This window comes from Mesocricetus auratus, unplaced genomic scaffold (assembly GCF_017639785.1).
Source record: "Mesocricetus auratus isolate SY011 unplaced genomic scaffold, BCM_Maur_2.0 Super-Scaffold_15014, whole genome shotgun sequence".
Classification (NCBI taxonomy): domain Eukaryota; kingdom Metazoa; phylum Chordata; class Mammalia; order Rodentia; family Cricetidae; genus Mesocricetus; species Mesocricetus auratus.
In genome coordinates, this window is record NW_024429186.1 from 64199966 (window position 1) to 64215179 (window position 15214).

A 15214-nucleotide genomic window follows, 5' to 3' on the forward strand; every position below is an offset into this window, starting at 1 on the left:
CATCAGAGTCCATCTACGGGTGACTTTGGAAGTTATCTTTTCCCGTCCACCCACCCTTCCCAGTCGTCAAGACCTCACTACCTCTACTGGCAGTCAAAGAATGAAAACAGTCTCTTAAACGCCCCCAAACACAACCGATCTCATAAAGACTGAAGACAAGTTACAACAGGCAGCGGGCAGCACTTAAGTGGGACCCAAGAAGCAGGACGCGGCGAAGCCCAGGAACCAGTGAGAAAGTCGGAAGAAACTGGGCCACTTGCCAAAGGTGAACGCCGCCCCCACCCCCGCCGCCCCCAAATCCTGGAGACTGACTGGTGCTACGAAACCAGAGGCGAAGTTGAGTGGCAGGCAGAGAAAGAGGCTCGACCCTTTGCTGATTGAGCAAAACTCGCAGAGAATTCTAGGGAAACGTCAGGCATTCCGGGGCAATACGAAGCGGGTCCTGAACCCAGCTCCGAAGGCGAGGGCCCTTCGGCGGAGGCCCACGCTGCTCCTGAGGATGTCTGCGTGAAGTAAACAACCCGGAAGCCCGAGGCCCACGCGCTCCTCAAAGTCACGGCTACATACCGGGATTCCACCGGCGCAAGTCGGAGAGCAGGGGGGCGGGGCGTCCGGCGGGGGCGGGGCCCAGGCTTCTCCCGCCCCCAGAGCGGCGCCTCCTTAGTGCGCCTGCGTAGGGTGAGGCCGGACTCTTATTTGGGTATCCGGCGTGCGGCCGCCGAGGCGCTCGCCTACCCGGCGTGCCGTGCGCGCGCGGCGGCCGCCCTACGTCTGTCTCTCCTCTCCCGTCCCTCCCTCCCTCCCCCTCCCTCCCGCCGCGGCCCCCCTTTCCCCAAAGTGAGTGAGTGAGACGGGCAGATGGAGGAGGGACTGTAATGGCGGCGGCCGGCAGCTCCCTGCTCTGATCGGCGGCGAGCGCGCGGCGGCGACCCCCCCCTCCCCGGCCCTCTCCCGGCCGGCCCCCGCCCTGCCGTCGGCGCGGGGCCACCGTCCCGGGCCTCCCCGCAGCTGTCGGGGTCTCGCTCTGCGCCCCGGCCGGGGCCCCGCACACAATGGACGAGCTGGCCGGAGGCGGCGGCGGCGGCCAGGGGATGGCGGCCCCTCCCCGGCCGCAGCAGGGCCCCGGGGGGAACCTGAGCCTTCCGCCGGGAGCGAACGGAGCGCCGGGCGCTGGGGGTCCGGCGGCCGCCGAGGCGGCGGGTCCCCCCGGCAGGCCCCGAGCTGTCCCGGCCGCAGCAGTACACTATCCCGGGGATCCTGCACTACATCCAGCACGAGTGGGCTCGGTTCGAGATGGAGCGGGCGCACTGGGAGGTGGAGCGGGCCGAACTGCAGGTACCCGGCGGGGGGCGAGTGCGGGCCGGGGCAGGGGCAGGGGCAGGGGCGCCGGCCCGGGGGTGGGGCCCGGCCGGGGCTGGGGCCCGCGCCCCTGACGGGCGGAGGGGACCTACCTGAGATGCTCGGGCCGGCGAGCGACGACCGCGTCCCCGGCGCCCCTTCCCCCGCTCCCGCGGCGGCCGGCTCCCTCCTCACAGGCTGCGCGCTGCGGGCATCCTCGGGGCAGCCATTTTGGCTTTTAGCATGGCGTCTGCGGGGCTCCTCCGGCGGCGCCTACTGGGCCTCCGGGGCTTGGGCCCGGCGCCTCCGGGCGAGCGTCTGGCTTGGGTCCGCCGGGCACTGAGTCGGCGCGGGCTTGTCCTCTTGAGGTGGAGAGGACGCGGAGAGGGGCCTGCCATGAGGGTCTTGCCTCCTGGCCCCGGGTGCACCCCCCTTCCGATGTGGCGTCCTGCCCCCTCCTCCGCGCCGCCGCGTGCAGTTGCCCCCTGACAGCCGCGCCGCTCCGGGCGACGACCTCGCACAATGGCCTGCGGCCCGCCGGCGAAGTTTGCATTCCCACCCCCAACTTTTAAATACCCGGGATGCCGCTCTGCTCACTCGCCTTTCCTTTAGCGCTGAGTGATTCATCATCACTTTTAACTGAATTTTTCCCTTTTTGTTTGAGTTGGCTTCTCTAGACTTTCCTTCTAGCCCTTGTTTTTAGTCATTCGGAGCAGAACTAGACCATCTGTGCTGTCGTTACGGAATGTCTGCGGAGAGAATTGGTCTTAATTAGAAGTAAAACGCACTTTTGGTTTGGTACAAGCTAAAACGAAGCTGGATGTCCATTTGATGTGGACCTCCGATAGACTTGAGTTGTCCTAACTTTTGGAAGATAGTAGTTTCTCGGGCTTATGCCTTGACTTTTTAGAATTGCTGCGTCTCTTTGAAAGGGTTGACTTGTAGGCTAGATGTATTTAGTTGTAAGTTCTTTTCCAGGGTATAATTTAAGCACAGGAGGTTAAAAAAAAAAAGCACGCATCTGAACGTTGCACCTGTTTTTTTAGACATAGGAATTTCGGATGTAAGCAACATTGTTCATTATTATACACACACATACCATGCACTTTTGGTGAATTTAGGAAGGAGTGATATTGAAACGGGAAGATTGATTAATGTAGAAAAGGTGTTCAAATAAGCATGAATTTTCAGTTTGGTTTTGAACCAGTGAAGTTTTTATTACATTGATTATAAAGAATTTCACTCAAAAATGAAAAATACCCGGGTGTGTGGTGGCATATGTCTTTAGTCCCAGAACTCGGGAGGACATCTGTGAGTTCAGGCCACCCTGGTTTACAGAGAGTTCCAGGATCACCAGAGCTACATAGAGTCCATCTCAAACAGAATATAAAAGAAACATTAAAAATAATATTGTTTCACTGACAGAAAGATTGCAAGACAAGTAGTTAAACCAGTAATTTTTTGTGGTAGATTTTTTTGTTTTGTTTTGTTTTGAGATAGAATTTCTCTGTCTCCAGCTGTCCTGGAACTCAACTCTGTAGACCAGGCCTGACTGTCTCCCAAATGATGGGATTACAGGTGTGTGCTATCACACCCAGCTGTGTGTGTTTGTGTATGTGTTTTTTAATAGTTATTCTGTTTGTATGTGTGTGCCTGTATGTACCACATGTGTGTGAGAGCATTGGATCCCTGTAGTCAGGATGGTCATGAGCGTCACGTGGTGATGGGAACTGAGCCCTGGTCCTCTGCATGAGCTGCCAGTGCTCTTAACCGTGAGCCATCTCTCCAGACTCTAATTGTTTTTTGTTTGTTGTTGTTTTGACATAGGGTCTTATATCCCATGCTAGCCTGGTACTAGGCTAGCCTTGAACTCAGATACTCACCTGCCTCTGCCTCTTCAGTGCTGTGATCCAAGGCATGAGTCCCCACTGCTTGGTGTTGTGGTTGTTTTGAGTCTGAGTCTCTGTATTCTTGGGCTACCTATAACTCTCTATGTTGAGCTAGGAGGATTTCTTTCTTCGAGATCGATCTATCTGCTTTGTCATTTAAGAGCCAGGATTAAAGATTTACACCACCATACCCAGCAAGCCAGGAAACTTATTTTATTCCACAAAGTGGGTTAAGTTAAACTTAAATTTTTTTACATATTTTATTTGACACTTTTAGTTGATTTGGTAGTTTTAAAATTATGTTTAAGAATACTTTTGTGTTTTAGATATTACAACTTTCAGAAAGCTTGTCAAAATTGCTTGTGGTTTCTTTTAAATTTGTAGAGTCTACTTTAATATACTTGGATCCAGAGTTTTGTGGGCATACAGTGTGATATCTACTTAATAATCTCTGTGGGTAGACTGAGGTTAAAGTATTCATTAAAAAATGCATTGAGGCTTGTGCTTACTTGATAACCCACTAGTTCCCTATGTGGTGTTTGATCATTGTACTGTTCATTTCCATCGATTTTCAAATTAGCAGTTGAATTTGTCACTCAGGCATGATTAATGTAAATAGCTAGGAAAGCATCTTGTGTCCAAAATAACAAGTTCTACATTATTGAGATCTGTGTTGTCAGCTCCTTCCTTTTCCTTTTTATTGTTCCTGTCCTTTACAGCAGCAGAGAAGGACTTTAAGGTTTCTCTTGCTTGACTTCTTTCAGAGAATCTGTTATATGATAGCTCTGATAGTCTTTGTTTACTTGCTTTTTTTCTCTTTAAAATATGTTGAAGTGTGTGTGTGTGTGTGTATGTATGTAGGTTATGTGTGTGTACAGGTGTGTGAGATCATGAGTGTGCACACAAGTGCAGACACCCCCAAAGGCCAGAGATAATGGATTCTCCTGGAGTTGGAATTGCAGGTATTATGATCCTCCCTGTTGTATTGGGACTCCAACTCTGGTACCCTTGAAGAAGTGCTATTTCTCCGGCCTGTTTACTTGTTTTAAAGAATGTTACATGGTACTCTGTGCTTCTATTTTTACTAGATTTATTTATTTATTTTACAGGCAGGATTTCTCTGTGTAATAGCTCTGACTGTTCTGGAACTCCCTTTGTAGACTAGACTAGCAAACTAACAGAGATCGACCTGCCTCCACCTCCAGAATGCTGGAATTAAAGATATGGACTACCGTGTTCGTCCCTTTTCATAATTTTATACTGATACTTGGAATAAAATGTTCATGACTGAATTGTTTTAGTATGTGCTGTATATATCTTTAAATTGTTTTATTAGGTTAATAAGTTAATTGCATTTCAGATTTGTTTCTGAAATATTGAATATACTTTTAAGTGCTGTCAGTCATTTTGGGGGTTGGGATATGGCCATGCAGGAAAAGCTGTCTTGAACTTGGTAGGTGGCTCACTGGCCATGAATGCTATTACTCTTTAATTAAGACTGCATGTGAAGTATGTGCTTAGTTTTGTGTTGAATGTATGTCTGAAAATGTATGTGTTGTATTTGAACTATAAATTTAAAATTCAAGACTTATCATTTTTATAGTAGTTCTGATAGTATGTAGTTCTTGTAGTGCACTAATCATCTATACATTATTTTTTGAAACAGTATCTTGTAGTGTTGCTCAGGCTGCACTTTAACTCCTGTTAGTCCCAGCCTCCTGGGTAGCTGGGACTAACATGTGAACACACATTTTTGGCTGTGCTGGAGAACCCTGAGCCTTGTGCATGCTTTTTAATGTGTCTGTGGTTTGTGATCTCCCACAACACACAGTGGAGGTCAGAAGACTACTCATGGGAGTCAGTTTTCACTTTCCACTGTCTGGTTGTCAGTGGCAAGCTCCTTTACCCGCTTAGCTGTCTTACTAGCCCTACAGATTTTCTTTTTTCTCTTCCACTTACCCGTTATCCTCAGTCTGTAGTCTTGCCTCTTAATGAACATTGTAGAACACAGGTTGGGTTTTGGGGGTTTGTTTGTTTGTTTGTTTCATGATTGACCTTCAGATTTCCAAATCCTGTGGTTTTATACATTGTATAAGACTTAAGCCACAGTTTCTGCTGTTAACTATTTCTTCCCTGAAATCTTTTCCTTTAGGGCTGGTGATGTTGGGGCACCTTTTTGTTCCTAGAACTAGGAAGGCAAAGGCAGGTGGACTTTGCTTGAGTTCCAGGCCAGCCAGGGCTCTGTAGTGAGACACTCGTATGAGACTTTTCTTTGGCTTACATTCTGTATTTCCTATTTCTCTTTTACCTGCTTCATCACTTCTGTTCAATTTGAGACATGGTCTTGCTATGTATCCCTGCCTGGTATTGTGCTCGACTCTGTAGCCCAGCGCAGCCTCAACTACTGGCAGTCTTCTTGCCTTGTCTTCTCCACTAAAAGAAATAGTATAGGGCATCACCCAGCCCAGGCCTCTTTTTGTATATATTTCCTTTTATTTGTCTCTAGTTGTAATCCGAGGCTCTCAATGAACTTGTATTTCACTTTATTATTTTACCAACAGTTCTTTATTACATTTTGATTATTTTGTGTGTGCCTGTGTGTATTCGGGCATGTGCATAGGTACAACATGTGTTTGGAGGTCAGAGGACCGAGGACCATGTGCATTCAGGGTCAGCAGTCATGGTTGCAGATAGATGCCTTTGTCCTCTGAGCCATCTCTAGGGCTGTCATCCAATTTTTAAACTGCTGTATTTACCCATTTAATTCAGAATACTTCATAATGAGATTGATAGAATTGGCTTCTTTTAAAATTTTTGACATTGATATATTGTGGCCCATACAGAGTTTAAGTAATATGCTCAAATATGTAACTGGAGACAGCAGAGAGATGAGCTGGGATTTAAACTCAAAGACATGCTTTTAACTTCAGATGTTCCAGACTTATTTGTAAATTTCCTCTTTTAACTTTTTCTGTCTCAGATTAAACTATTCATCTATTCAGCTGATTTTTGTGTCCCTATTCTCCCTGCAAACCACACCAAAACTGTTACATCAATGTTATTACTAGTATTTAGTCAGTGAGTACTTTCTGGAATGTAAGTCTCTTGAGTATCATAGATTTTTCATAGTTATTTATTCAGTATGTGTATGCTGCTTTGGGCTACTTGCTGAGCATGTAATTATGTATGGAACAAAGACCTTAGGGATCTTGTTTTGGAGAGAATAAAATGCTTAAAGTGGCACATTAAAGGAGACTGAGAAAGTAAATGAGATTGAAATATTTAGTATTTATTGAGCACTTTCTGTGTACTGTATTAATGTTTCAAATATATGCTTAAAATAGTCTTGTGATCTACCTATGCATCTCATCTAACAATGTAATGTAAAGTTTTAGTCCTTAAAAGCTATTTTAATCCATTTAGGATAATTAAAAAAACGCAGGTTAATAGTCATCTGAAATAATCAAACTTATCATATTAGATATGTTTTTAAGGTTAAATAGAGATAGATTTTAAATAGATGGTCTCCAAACACTTTAAAGACATACAGAATATGACATTTAAAATGTTAATAACATAGGACTTTTCATGATAGTGAGACTCGTCTGCTCCTAGCAGCACCATTTTACTTCAAAAAAGGATGTTGGGCATCGAAGAACCTTCATATGGAGTCTGCTTTCCATATGACAAAATGAGCTATCTGGGCAAGAAACTGCCCTTTCCTTGAATTCTGACAGTATGATGTCCAAACTGGATAATCAGGACACAAAAGAATGCAACTGCCTTACTTTGCTAAGACAAAGTAGGACAGTCTTCAAAATTCCTGCTTCACAGAAAAAGTCTGTCAGATATTTTAGGCCTGTAGGCTAAAGTTGGATGCCCCAATATTAGAGAGGAACCTTGGGTGACTGTCCAGGTGGCCAGCTCTCTCTGTCATTTCTATAGTTTTGGAAATTGTTTGCTCTGTACTTCCTGTTTACTCAGGTAATATATTCTTCCTGGGTCTCTGATGGAATCTAAGATAGTTACAGTTACAGTTTTCCTTGTTACCAAATTCAGGAAGGAAACTCAAAAAAGAAGTATAAAGTGTGTAAGATTGTAAGACATAAAAGCTTAAATTGTTTATCGAAGAAAGTGTTTTGAGGTCTAAAAAAGTTTTAAATGGTAATGCAAGCTATGATAGAAAATGGTTTAGGTAAATACATCAAGGTAAGATAGATAATAGGGTATTTTCTCTTGAGTATGCCAAATACAATAGACTGGACATTGTGAATGTAATTCTTGATATTCTTATTATATATAGTATTTCTTTTAGACAAAAGGGGGAAAAGTTGTGGGATATTTGTGTGCTTTGTGAAGATACATTGCTGTGATTGGTTTAATAAAGAGCTGAACCAATGTTAGCTAGACAGGAGATATAGGTGGGACTTGGGGGCAAAGAGAAGAAGTAGGAGGAGATAATTGAGGTGCAGGAGAGAGTCAGACATACAGAATGAAAGAAAGGTAAAAAGCCATATGGTAAAATGTAGAGTGATAGAAATGGGTTAAAGTTATAAGAGCTAGTTAAGAACAAGCCTAAGCTATTTGATTTCTTTTTTCCGATACAGGGTTTCTCTGTATTGTTTTGGAACTGTCCTGGACCTCCCTCTGTAGACCAGGCTGGCCTCGAACTCACAGAGATCCGCCTGCCTCTGCCTCCCCAGTGCTGGGATTAAAAGCGTGAGCCACCAACGCCTGGCAAGCCTAAGCCATAGGCTGAGCTTTCATAATTAATAATATGTCTCCATGTAGTTATTTGGGAGCTGGCTTGTAGGACAGAGAAAGACTTGTTACAATTACTATTTATTTTTTTGTCATTGTCTTCCCGCCCTCCCCCCCCCAAAAAAAAAACCCAAAAAACAAACAAAAAAAAGGTTTCTCCATGTAACAGTTCAAGCTGTCCTGGAACTCACTTTGTAAACCAGGTTAGTCTTGAACTCACAGAGATCTGCCTTCCTCTGCCACCCCCCCACCCTCACTTGAGGCCTGAGATTGAAAGTGTAGGCCACCACCACTAAGATGACCATCTTTTTTTTTTTTTTTTTTAAGTCTTTTAGGAAATTGAGATAAAAACCCTTGTGGAGGTGAAGCTTCCCTCTACAGGGAAGCAGCAGTCCTAAATAGCCAACATAGAGGCTCCATATTAGTTACAAATGCTTGGCTAACAGCTCAGACTTGTTACTATCTAGCTCTTACATTAAGTTAACCCATACTCCTTATTTATGCTCTGCACGTGGTGGTGCCTTCGTTAGCTTGGCGGTGCATCTCCTGCTCCCAGTGTGTCTTTCTGGCAACTTTCTGACTCCACCCTTCCTCATCCCATCATTATCAGTTTGGCTTTCCCGCTTAACTTTATTCTGTTCAGCTATTGGCCAGTCAGCTTCTTTATTAAACTAATCATAGAGACATTTATTCATAAAGTGTACAGAAGGATTATTCCACAACACCCATGCAACATAAAATTCATCCTTTTAAATTCTTTGTTCTGTGGATTGTGTGTTCATGGTGTGCAGTAGTCAGTGTGGCTTCTGAAAATTTTCATCATTCCAAAAGGATCCCAGCATCTAGTTCAATTTCATCCTCCCCTTGCTAACAACTGATAAGCTTTCTGTATGATCTGCCTGTTTTGATTTGGACATTTCTTTTTTTGAAACAGGGTCTCTGTACATAGACCTGACTGTTCTGGAACTCCCTATGTAGCTCAGCCTGGCATCAAACTCAAGAGATCTGCATGCCTCTGCCTCTTGAGTGCTGGGTTAAAGGCAAACACCCTGGTTTATTTTGGGCATTTCTTATACATGGAATGATATATGGCTTTATTTATTTAGGACAAGATGTTCAACGTTTATTCATGTATCATACAATATTAATCTCTTTTTGGTGACCGTTGCTATCAAAGACAACAATTATGTGATTTAAGGATGTTTGTAAAAAACTTAATTGTAAGATGATTTTTTGTGGCTCCCAGATTTAATCTCATCATTAGATGTCACTTATGAGATACAGTCTCAGGTTCAACTCCTGGCTGTTATGATTTAGTAGTCTCAGTTATGTGCCAATAACCATTGGTCTGAAATTGGTATTTTGAAAAATCTTCATTTGATAATTGTGCTTTACAAATTTGTGTGCAGTTAAGGCCTTTTTAATGTTTGGGGTTTTTTTGTTTTGTTTTTGTTTTGTTTCATATCTTCAGTCTCTTTTAACTTCCTTTCTCCTAATGGCATTTTAAGATTTAACCAGCATATTCTTTCTCTGGAATTCCAGTGACTTGCCCTGCACAAATGTAGTATACTTCCCCCCCTCCCTTTTGTTTTTCCAGGCAGGTTTTTCTGTGTTGCCCTGTCTGTCCTGGACCTTGCTCTACAGACCAGGCTGGGCTCAAACTTAAGAGAGATCCTCCTGTCTTTGGCTCTTGAGTGCTGGTGGTAAAGGTGTGTACCACCACTACTCAGCTTGTTTAATCCTCTTGTTGTTCCTTTCTGGAACTTCATAAAATTTGTAGTCTTGTGTTTGCTGTCTTTCCCTCTAGTAGTTTGGTTGTAAGTTCTTTGGAAGGGTCAGGTTTTTATTTCACTTGTATACCCACCGTGAAAGGAAGGACCTGGTACAGTATAGGCGTTTGCTAGATGATTGTTAAATGAGTAGGGTTGCTAAGAGCTTCTCATTTCATTAAACAGCAATTTTGGTGTTGTTTGCTAGGGGAAGTCCACCTTAGCAGTTGTGGTAATAGTAGTAGTGTAGGATGACACCAGTCTTCGTTGTTTAAAATAATGGAGTGTCAGAGAAATCTCAATTACAATTGAATGAATCTGCTTAGGTTTAACACAAGATCTTTCCCCCCCTTCAAAATGAGTAACTGGTGGATGCTTAATGCGTAGCAGGTGGTGCTTAGCTCAATTGAAAGTATTCCATGTTACGTGCTTCAGGTCAAGTGGTGCACACCTTTCATCCCAGAATTCAGGGCAGACTGGCCTACAGAGCGAGGTACAGGATAGTCAGGGCTGTTACACAGAGAAACCCTGTCTTGATAAAAGCAGAAAAAAAAAGGACATGGAAAAAGCTGGGACAGTAGTAGAGCCCTAGCCTAGTATTTGGGAGGGTTTAGATTCAGTAGCTAGTACTGCCCCACCCTTTGCAAGAAAAGGTACATTCAGAAAAATACAAATTAAAATACTTTGTAATTTTGAGTTAGTAAAGTACTTGTCTATCATTTGCAAAGCCCTGGACTCAGTCTTCACTACTTCATAAACTGGGTGTGATGCCAAACAGACCTATAGTTTTAGCATCAGATAAATTGTGGTAGGAGACTTAGCTACTCTTTTGGGTGATGTTGGTAAACTCCCAGCAAGCACAATGAAATAGATGGTTCCTTATAGCACCATTAATCTCCATTATTTCTTTTTTCTTTCCTTATTTTCTGGAACTCTTCTCTGTAGACTATGCTGGCCTCCAGAGATCTGCCTGCCTCTGCCTCCCGAGTGCTGGGGTTAAAGGCGTGCACCACCACTGCCTGGCCTTCTTTTCTTTATTGAACTACACTTTACTGTGTAGCCCAGATTAGCCTGGGAGCCTCTATATAGTCCAAGCTGCCTTTGAATTTATTCTGTAGCCTAGGATAACCTTGAGCTCACGGCAGTCCTCTTGCTTCAGGTTTCCTGAGTGCTGGATTACAGGTGTGAGTCATCATTTTGGCATGCACAAATAATTGCCTTGATGGTTGTCCTGGAGATTACATTAATACTTTAATTTACGGCAATCTAGCTTCACTTAGTACTGGTTTAATTAAAATTGAATATAAAAGCCGGGCAGTGGCAGTGCACACTTTTAATCCCAGCACTCTCGGGAGGCAGAGGCAGGCAGATCTCTGTGAGTTCGAGACCAGCCTGGTCTATAAGAGCTAGTTCCAGGACAGACTCCAAAGCCACAGAGAAACCCTGTCTCCAAAAACAAAAGAACAAAGAGACAACAACAACAAAAAGTTGAATATAAAATGTTCCATCTTTATTTCCTTCTTTGTAATTTCTCCAGTAATTTACATATGTTCAGGGTATGCCCAACCATATTTCTATTTTTTTTAAACAAACTTGCTTCTTAAGTGAGGAAAAAAGCAGGTCCACTCTTTTCATGTTATTTTTTGAAATGGAGGTCTCACTAAATTGCTCAGAATAAGGTTGAATTTAGCTCAGAATTCAGCTTGGTTGAGCTCAGACTCATCATCCCTTCCCCTCCAGGTACTCAGGTTGCAGATGTGTAGCAGCCACTCAGCTTCTCTTTCACACATACCAGCTAGTGTTGAGAGTCTCAAACGTCTTTTTGTTTTTCTCTCTCTTTTCTGAGACAGGCTTTCTCTGAGTAACATCCCTGGCTGTTCTAGAACTCTTTGTAGACCTGGCTAGCCTCAAACTCACAGAGATCTTCGTGCCTCTGCCTTCCAAGTGCTGGGATTAAAGGCGTGCACCCACCACTGCCTGGCCTGAGTGGTGTGTGTGTGGGTGTGTGTGTGTGTGGGTGTGGGTGTGTGTGGGTGTGGGTGTAGGTCAGAGGTCAAATTTATGGAATCTGTTTTGTCACTCCATATTGATGTGGGTTCTGGGAGGTGAAATGTGGTCACCTTTACTTACTCAGCCATCTCTCCAGCCCTTGATAGTTCTTTATTTTCATTTTTAAGCCAGGGCTTGAATCTGCTCTGGGCAAGCAGGCAGTGTTTTTCTTTCAGCGCTTTGAATTCATCTCACTTTCTTTATTATTTCCAGTGGGAATTCAGCTGTGATGGGTCACTTTTCTTTGGATGTTTTCCTAAGTTTTCTCTTTTTCACAGACCTTTGACAGTACTTGTAATTCATTGAACAATTGTTTTTCATCACATTAATTTTTGACTTTTTAAAAATAGTTACTCTGCCATATCTCTCTGTATTCTCATTTATTGGCTTGTTTAGTTGTGTTCCGCAGATTTCTATGGATTAATTTTTCTTCGTTTGTTTGATTCTCAAGAGTATAAAGTTCAGATTGTCTGATTCTTTTGTCTGCTTATGTCTGCTCTTGAGTCAGTTTGAAGTTTTCATTTCTACCACTTTTAAGACAGTGCCTCGTATATCATAGGCTGACTTGGAGCTCACTCGTTCTCTGTTTGTGTGGAGTGTTTGTGTTTTTCTCAGGTCTTTCTTGACCAAGTACTATATGTTACATTAGTCTTAATAAAATACCAGAATATGTTCCAGTATTTCAAAATCTCTATACCTATCTCATTGCTTTAAGCTTTTTAGTTGTTTGTCCCAAATATCCATGATTTCAAGTAGCTAAGATGTCCAACAATTGTCTAATTTTTTTTTTCTTGAGGCAAAACAAGCAAGCAAACAAAACTTGTTTGCATTGAACAAATTCATCATCAGGTCATATAATGATGCTGGCAGAGTTTTCAGGGTGCATCAGGCATGTCAGATAGTGACAGGACTTTGGGAATGAGACTTGAGACAAAGTTGAACTGGGTAGTTAGAATTCAGACTGGCTTTACTCACCATCTTTCTTCACATTCCTCCTGAGTGTACCCCTACTGGTTCTGGCAGAGGTACTTGGAAGGGGATACAGGCCTCTTTTGCCCCATCTATTAGCTTCAGATTTTCACTGTGGTTGTGGGTTATTGGTTTTCATAGCTTCTGTGGAGTGTCACTAAGTTGCTTTATTTACTAACATGGAGCCACATGTATGTAATATTTAAACACTCATAGATTGCTTCAGTCCTTTGGTTAATTTCTATATTAGAGTATTTCAGTTTTATTCTTATGCTAGTGTTCTTACTGCTTGTATGGAGTACTGAATTTCAGCTTTTTAACTCTACAATTTCTACTGACATTCATTCTGTGTTACTGTGAAACTATGATCTGTAGTAATACCAGTGATGCAAGAATTTCTTCTCTGAGCTTAGAGGACCGAAAAGAACAAAGGTGTTTTTTCTATTCTTTGATGAAGATAGAGGAGAGACTTAAAAAAGCCAGTTTATTTCCAGGCCCTAATTACAGAGGTACAGCAGTGCTTTTCTGGGTTCTTCAGGGTAGTTAAGAGGCAGAGGACAGAGAGGGAGGACAAAAGTTTGTTGTGGTTTTCATAGAAGGGCAAGGCAGGTGTAGGCTAGGACTGTTTTGAATAATTTGGTGAGGTCCTAAACTATAGAATGGGTTAACTGATTTCTGGCTCTAGGGTGATTAAGGCTTGGTTGTCTCCAGGCCAAAAATGAGTACTGTCTACTTTAATAAAGGCAGGCTCCCTACTGATTTTTTGAAGTCTGTAAGAATTGGCTAGATCTGATAGGGGCAGTCTCCCCAACCAGAAAGGTTTTAAGATGTCAAAATAAGGTGCAGGCAAAAGAAGACATATACTGGGGACAGAAGAGTTTGATGTTAATCATCTCACTTGCTCAACCATTTTTCCAGGTTCCAGTTGCTCTCCCTTTCCCATGCGAGTCCTAATATTGGCATAACAGATCTGCCCGAGTTGAGAATGTAATTTTGACTGATTGGACTTCTGCTACTTTTATGAGTGTTCTGATCCTAGTGACTTCTTGCTATATAGGAAAGAAATGTCTGGAGCAACTGAAGAATTTTCTGACCTTTTACTTTCACTTCTTGTTAAATTTTTTCCCCCAGTGGATTAATTGTCCTTTACAAAAACTAATTTTTCATGGTTCTCTGCAGTTACTGTTTCCTCATACTTTAAAAAGTTTTTATATATTTCATTTGCTAGAGAAGAGGTTGGCAAAATTATCTGTTGCAAGCCAAACTCATTCTAGAACCTGCCAGGATTTTCAGTGACTAACTTTTAAAAAGAAATTTATTTTGTGTGTCTGGGGGGGATTTCTTCTTGGGGAGCTGGAGTCATGGAATCAGAGGTGGGTACTGTGAACTGAACTTGGAAGTAAATGCTCTTAATGCTGAGTCATCTCTTCAGCTCTTCCTCCTTTTTATTTAAGAGATATAAAACAAAAACAAGAAGATTGAAATGGTGCAAAGCCTAAAGGAAAGATCATGTAGCCATTTACAGAAAGGATTCATAGCTTTTGCCTTGTCTTCCACTGGGGAAGTTTTATTGGTTGCATTTCTGCTTTTGCAAGGGTCTCTGTTCTGCTCACCGCCATTGATGGGGAGTGACAGCTGAGATGCCCGATTGTTGGTACTTCACTTTGTTTTAAGTTCTGTTTTCTTAAACCATTTTTACCAATGGTTGCAAGTCGGGCACCTTCTTATACCTTAGCTAACTGAGATTACCACTTGGCATGTGGGGGAGGAGTTGGGGCTGCGATACAGTATGGATAAAAAGTTCAGGTGGCCTCATTTAGGAACTTTGAAGTTGACATAGATTTAGGGATGTCCTAATTTGAGGTAAAGGGTTAGGCCTTTAAGTCTCTGTTTGGATTAATCATTAGGTGAAGGTGACTTGGGGGGGGCAGTTCAGTTAGCCCTGGGCAGTTCTTGAAGGAAGAGAACTGACAGCTGTTTGCTTTTCTGTACCACTCCCAGCAGCTGGACAATAAATCCTTCATTCCAGAAGGGAGATGGTCACATCACTGTGACTTTTCCACTTTCATTTAAGAAAAACAAAACCAAAAAATGCATGATTAGCTCCCCTCCCCCTCTGTCCCGTTCTTCTCTCCTTTGCTTTGTGGTGATGGGGATTGTGTCTAGGACCTCATGCATGCAGGGAGGTGCTCTACCATTCAGCCGTATTTTGTCCCTTATTTTGAGACAAGGTGTCACTAAATTGCCCAGGGTGACCTTGGACTCACATTTTCCTTTAGCAGCCTCTTCAGTGGGTAGTTATGGGCTCTATCATCAGGCATGGCCTTTTTTAAAAAAAAACAAACTTTTTTTTTGAGACAGTTTTTCTGTAACCATCTTAGGTTGGTCTTGAACTTTTGATCTTTCTGCCTTAACCTTGGATTACATCTCATTTTCTTT

General features: G+C 43.1%; 2 protein-coding genes across 4 annotated transcripts in view; one reads left to right on the forward strand and one right to left on the reverse strand.

Annotated features, from left to right (window-relative positions):
• Ap4s1 (adaptor related protein complex 4 subunit sigma 1) overlaps window positions 1–1588 on the reverse strand; it is a 40548-nt gene extending 38960 nt beyond the window's left edge. The window contains exon 1 of one of the 3 annotated variants that reach the window (XM_040743124.1): window positions 1452–1588. The gene's annotated coding sequence lies outside the window, so the exon portion shown is untranslated. Of the gene's footprint in view, window positions 1–567; window positions 770–1451 lie in introns of those variants that run through there. The other 2 variants (XM_040743122.1, XM_040743125.1) reach the window with 2 other exon arrangements.
• The window catches only part of Strn3 (striatin 3), an 81945-nt gene continuing 67625 nt past the window's right edge, over window positions 895–15214 (forward strand). Inside the window, 2 exon segments of the mRNA XM_040743121.1 lie at window positions 895–1202; window positions 1204–1335. Of these exon segments, the coding sequence (XP_040599055.1) occupies window positions 1053–1202; window positions 1204–1335 (282 nt within the window). The 5' untranslated portion in view covers window positions 895–1052.